Below are 5,108 nucleotides of genomic sequence, written 5' to 3'. Positions count from 1 at the left end.
CACACACACACACACAGAGAATGTGGCTGAACTGTGTTCCTGGAGTATTACTGCTACCCTCTTTTTAAATTACTAAAGAAGAGCTTTTATTTTGTTAACAGTGGCAGTTTCTTAGCAACAGACATGGAGCAGGGATTGTTAGGACGATGTCCAAGGACACATTTATAGTTTTTACATGTTTAGTCTCAGTTACTGTCACTGGTAGCTGCTACTGCGGTCTTTACTGTGTGTTTGTGTTTTAACTGTGTGTGTGTGTGTGTGTGTGTGTGTGTGTGTAGATCTGCAGCCTGATGAGAGGAGGAATCGCTGAGAGAGGAGGCGTCCGCGTCGGCCACCGCATCATCGAGATCAACAGCCAGAGTGTCGTGGCGACGCCTCACGAGAAGATCGTTCAGATTCTGTCTAATGCCATGGGAGAGGTAGGAGGAGCTCTGCAGGGAGATCAAAAAGTGAAATATACAAAAATATTTGTTCTATATAACGTTTGTCTGCATGAAAGTAAGTTCTACTTTTACTTTTTTTCAATCTATTGTCGGTAAAACTCTTCCTGCACAAATTCCTCCCTTTTCTGATGAGCTTTTAGTTTGAAACGTCTGTAGGAAGTGTTTAGTTTTATTGACAATAGTTTGATAGAGATTGAAAGAACGGCCAGCAAGTTCCAACAAAAGCGCCTGAAAACAGTATTTCTTTAAAAAAGGCTTTTACAGTACAGTTAATTCTCCCTAGTGACCAGCTTTTATTTGTTTGTGCTGGCTCCAGACCTGGTTTTTGACATTACTTTAATACCGTATTTAATATTAAAAATTGTTATACAAAAAAACGTAAGGAGCAGATTAATGAGCCCTTTGGATTTTATGACATTACATTTTAAGCTCCAGCACGGGAAATGCTCTAAAAATAACTCAATCATCAGTATAATGTTTGCTCTGTCTGAGTTCTCGTCACTTGTTTTCTTTCTGCTCCAGATCCACATGAAGACGATGCCTGCAGCCATGTACCGTCTGCTGACAGCACAGGAGCAACCTGTCTACATCTGAACACACTCACAGCATTACTCTATCTTTACTACTGTCCATCCATCCTTTCAGTTGTTTTAACCACCTTTCTCCTCTCTCTATCCTGTTTGATATCACTTGACTTGCCTTAATCTGTACAGTACACTGTCATGTAAACATGTACATCTACAGTATGACAGCAGAAAACAGATTATCTCACTAGGCCGAGTGTTAATGTGACGTGTTATGTTCGACCAAAGAGAAATCGTGGATTTTATTGTGTGTATTTAGGTGGCAAGCAGAGTAAATATTACCTTTGGTTAAATAGCTGTAATATCTGAATGTACTCTAATCATGTTGGACCTATACATTGTCAGGGCGGAGGTCAGGTTAAAGGGGAATGCATGTACAATTCTGCTGAATAAACTCTAAAGAAAAGACCATAAGTTCTGGTTTGTTTTACTCAACAGGATCTGAACTGAATGCAGTTGGCTGTTAACTCGGAAAATAAGTTAAGCTTCATTTCAAGAGCGACAACAAATTACTGCAGAGGTATGCACGCTATTAGCTTTCTCAAAGCTTTTCAGAATCTAAAAGAAACACTCTGATTTTACCGTCCACTTGAACTCACATTCAACGTGAAGTGTTAGATTGATGTAGTGCCGTCAGAAGCTGCTGTTCCTTTTAATAGCACGACTTCTGAAAGGACAGTAGCCTCACAAAATGTTTGATGTGTGATGGACAAAACCAACCACTACTAGCTGGGCCTGCAGCCTCCCCCCTCCCCCCTCCCCGCACTAATGCCCGAATGAAAGGAGTGCTGTTTGGCAGTGTTTTGATTTAAAAAAGGGAAATAAGGTTGGTATCAGAACAAACTGGCATATAACAACTCCACGGAGCAATGCCTAACCACATCCAGCACAGGCAGGTGGACGTTGAACTGTAAGGAGAGCAGGCTGCTGGTGCTAGTGCGAGAATGTAGGAAGGGTTTGAACTTCTCTCTCAAGCTCACCCTGACTGCCTGCCTGAGAGCGTGCACTGCACTTGTCGTTTGAGGCATACTACGGCCTTTAATGCCTCCAGACTGCTCAAAGACAAAAAGAGGAGACTCACTTCCAAGAAGACACGCTGTAAAAGGAAACAATGTAAAAAAGCAGGATTTATTGATTGGATTTTAGTCTTTTTTTCACAAAGGAGATCACAAACTAAAAAAAAGAAATCACAAACTTAAAAGAAACTGATCAACCAACATGATTGTCGTCACCACGTTCCCGCGTACAAAGACTTGACAGAGCTCAGTGTATATTCAGTATAAAAACATAGAAGCAATAACAATGTGATTGTCTCTGGTTGCAAACAGCCAATAAAGACAAACATACAGACTGTCAGAAACATCAAGTTTATGCTGCGCTCCATCATCTGAGCGTCCCCTCCCATATATTTAAACAGTGAAATCTGTGACATCATTTGTCGGCTCCGTCTGTTCCAGCTGACTCAAATACAGACACCTGCAGCCTCCCTCATTTACAGCAGTGCATTGTAGACAGGACGCATTGTAATTATGACTTCCATATGTTGTATTTTTAACCAATTAGTACGAGATACAGATGTTATAATCACTATACAGATGTTGCATTTATGAGATCCTTCTATCTCGTAATTACAGCGTAGCATCTCTATAATGTCTCTTTGGTGAAGGTAATGTGTTTCTGTCCTGATTACTTCTACAACCTGCATGTGGTCAGCGTTCAGTGGATCGGTCACAATGTACTGGTTTACACTCAGTGTCAGGTTGTTCGGTCAATTTCAGAACCTCGTGCTGTCTGTGGATAGTTATATTTTTCAGAGCTAACATCAGACTTAGAAGGCACTTTAAAATATGCAGCTTCCCAGAATGCACACATATTACACAGTGTAGTGTATATACAAATGTCCAATCAGGAACGTAGATGTGTACAATAAGTCAGAGAAGACTTGGCAGGACAGTGATAAGAAACAAAGACTAACAGATTTTTGACATCAGAGCAGCTGAACCCATACTGACACTCTACTAGGATTGGAATAGGACGTCAAACCAAACAGTGTACATACTTATACAGTCTACATATATATATATATATATATCTGTGGTTTGGTTGCAGCACGGTGTTAGTTAGCTTCAGAGGTAAGCACCTGTATGTCTGAAAAATATATACTGCCCATCTTTAATAAACTCAAAAGGTCGCCTAACAACACTTACAGATGTTCTAAAGTTGTTTCCAGAACATACAAAGACTCTTCCAAGAGCCTGGACAAAAAACCATTTCATCTGCTGCATGATAACAATTTCTAACCTAATTAAAACAAAGATATCGGGTCATATTTACAGTTTATGAGTTTAAAATCTATATGGTTGTTGTTAGAAGAGCCTGTGGATTCTGGAAATGCATTCAAAATGTGTACTTCTATAACCTGCTTTTCAAAATCGCAGGGTATTTATCTTTCAGGAGTACATGCTTATCTCTGGGACTCTACGAGGGCAGAACTGGGGCTAGGTGTTTAACAGGGAAAAATAAAAACCTCTTCAGAGACATAAAAAAGAATATATACACTGAAATATCAGGTCTGTGAAAAGGTACGTCAGAAAAATCTGCCATTTTATGTTGAGCAGCTACGTAGTGGTAAACACACAACGATATTGTGTCGCCAGCCTCAACGTACAACGTGTACCGAGACAACAGTACTGCTTCTTTCCAGGACTGACTACCAACAAAGTTCTGAGAGTTTACATCAAGGTAAAGCTGCACCGGCTGTTACCAAGGCAACAAACGCTGTCTGTTCGTAGTGATGACGTGGGAGGAATCCAGCTCGTGACTTCCTGGTTTCCCACCTTACAGTTCGGTGTCTTTGTATTTTTGAGCATTGTAGTACCCTCTCTTGGTCTGGTCGGCCAGCTGTCTGCGGTACTCGGCCTCGTCGTCCTCGTGCCCTCTGCTCTCCGAGTACGGTGGCCTGAAGGGAGTCTGCTGCTCGGGATTGGAGCTGGAACTGATCACACACACACACACACAGACACACACAGCAACGATACAGCAGTTCAGCTTATGAGACCAAAGCTTAATAACCTGGACCATCTACAGAAACAGAAATTTGTATTGTGTTACAAAGAAGAGAGGTGCTCTCACCCAATTGGCTGGGGACGGTTGAGGTTGGGTTTTGGCAGTTTTATTGGGACGGCGTAGATGTCTGGATGCTTCTGGGCAATTTCCAACTGTGTAGACAACAGACCCAGATATGTCAGAACTAATACAAAATACAAAACAAAACACGACATCCTAACTACATGGACCCCAACAGGCTGAGAGTGTTTGTGCAGCTTTCCTCGACTCTGTTTACTTAAGGAAGAAGTTCACATGTTTTCAAGTCTACTTTAAACAATACTTTCCCACATGTACACTGAAAGAGTTTCTGGTTGCTTGTTGAAGGGCCGGTATGGGCAGGAGGAAGGATTACAGCAACTCTGTCAGAGTACATAGGGGCATGTGAGTCCTGTATTAAGACAGACTTGAAAAAATATCAAACTACTTTTTGCTCTAAGTGTTTAAATATTGAAGTATAGAGACTTGTGTATTGCGATATTGTGTTTTGAGATATTGTATTAATTCTCAAAAACACTGTACTGATTCTTGTGTTTCAACCCTCAACCACTGGATGGACAGCAGTGTTATAAAGGTAAACTGAGGACACTTAAAGCTACATTCACGCTGCGAGCCCTTAGCGCTCAATTCAGTCTTCACATTACTGGTTAAATGTGGCCCATATCAGATGCTAGTGTGAACAGGTCATGGTGAATTCTGATGACTGTTCACACTGAGGTTGCACTGCAAAAACTTAGACCTATAGACCAAATATGAAAGAGACCAAACTTCTGTACCATACAACAACAACAACAACAACAACAACCAGTGGCAGATTAAGCATGATGGGAAAACAGCGCAGGCAGCATTCCTCATCAATCCGTTTGCTAACGTTAGCAGTGTTAGATGAGACAGTAGACCCGCCAAATGATTAAATTACTGGCTGACCTCTACAGTGGGTGTGGGTGTGGGTGTGGGTGGGTGTGGGTGTGGGTGT

The 5,108-nt window shown here is 41.5% G+C and overlaps 2 protein-coding genes across 3 annotated transcripts in view; one reads left to right on the top strand and one right to left on the bottom strand.

Moving 5' to 3' along the window:
- LOC118332310 (amyloid-beta A4 precursor protein-binding family A member 1-like) overlaps positions 1-1,398 on the top strand; it is a gene marked incomplete in the record, with an annotated part of 16,660 nt that extends 15,262 nt beyond the window's left edge. The window contains 2 exon segments of the mRNA XM_035667525.1: positions 279-419; positions 966-1,398. Coding sequence (XP_035523418.1) covers positions 279-419; positions 966-1,037 — 213 coding nt within the window.
- A 738-nt stretch (positions 1,399-2,136) lies between these two features.
- Positions 2,137-5,108, bottom strand: part of tjp2a (tight junction protein 2a (zona occludens 2)) — a 33,879-nt gene continuing 30,907 nt past the window's right edge. For both annotated transcript variants that reach the window (XM_035668571.1, XM_035668570.1), the window contains 2 exons: positions 4,160-4,245; positions 2,137-4,022 (listed from right to left, as the gene is read on the bottom strand). In XM_035668571.1, the coding sequence (XP_035524464.1) occupies positions 3,866-4,022; positions 4,160-4,245 (243 nt within the window). In that variant the 3' untranslated portion in view covers positions 2,137-3,865. The remainder of the gene's footprint in view (positions 4,023-4,159; positions 4,246-5,108) is intronic.

The sequence above is a fragment of the Morone saxatilis genome, unplaced genomic scaffold, assembly GCF_004916995.1.
Source record: "Morone saxatilis isolate NCDOM2014 unplaced genomic scaffold, NCSU_SB_2.0 Contig21, whole genome shotgun sequence".
NCBI lineage: Eukaryota > Metazoa > Chordata > Actinopteri > Moronidae > Morone > Morone saxatilis.
This window is presented reverse-complemented; position numbering and strand designations above follow the sequence as displayed.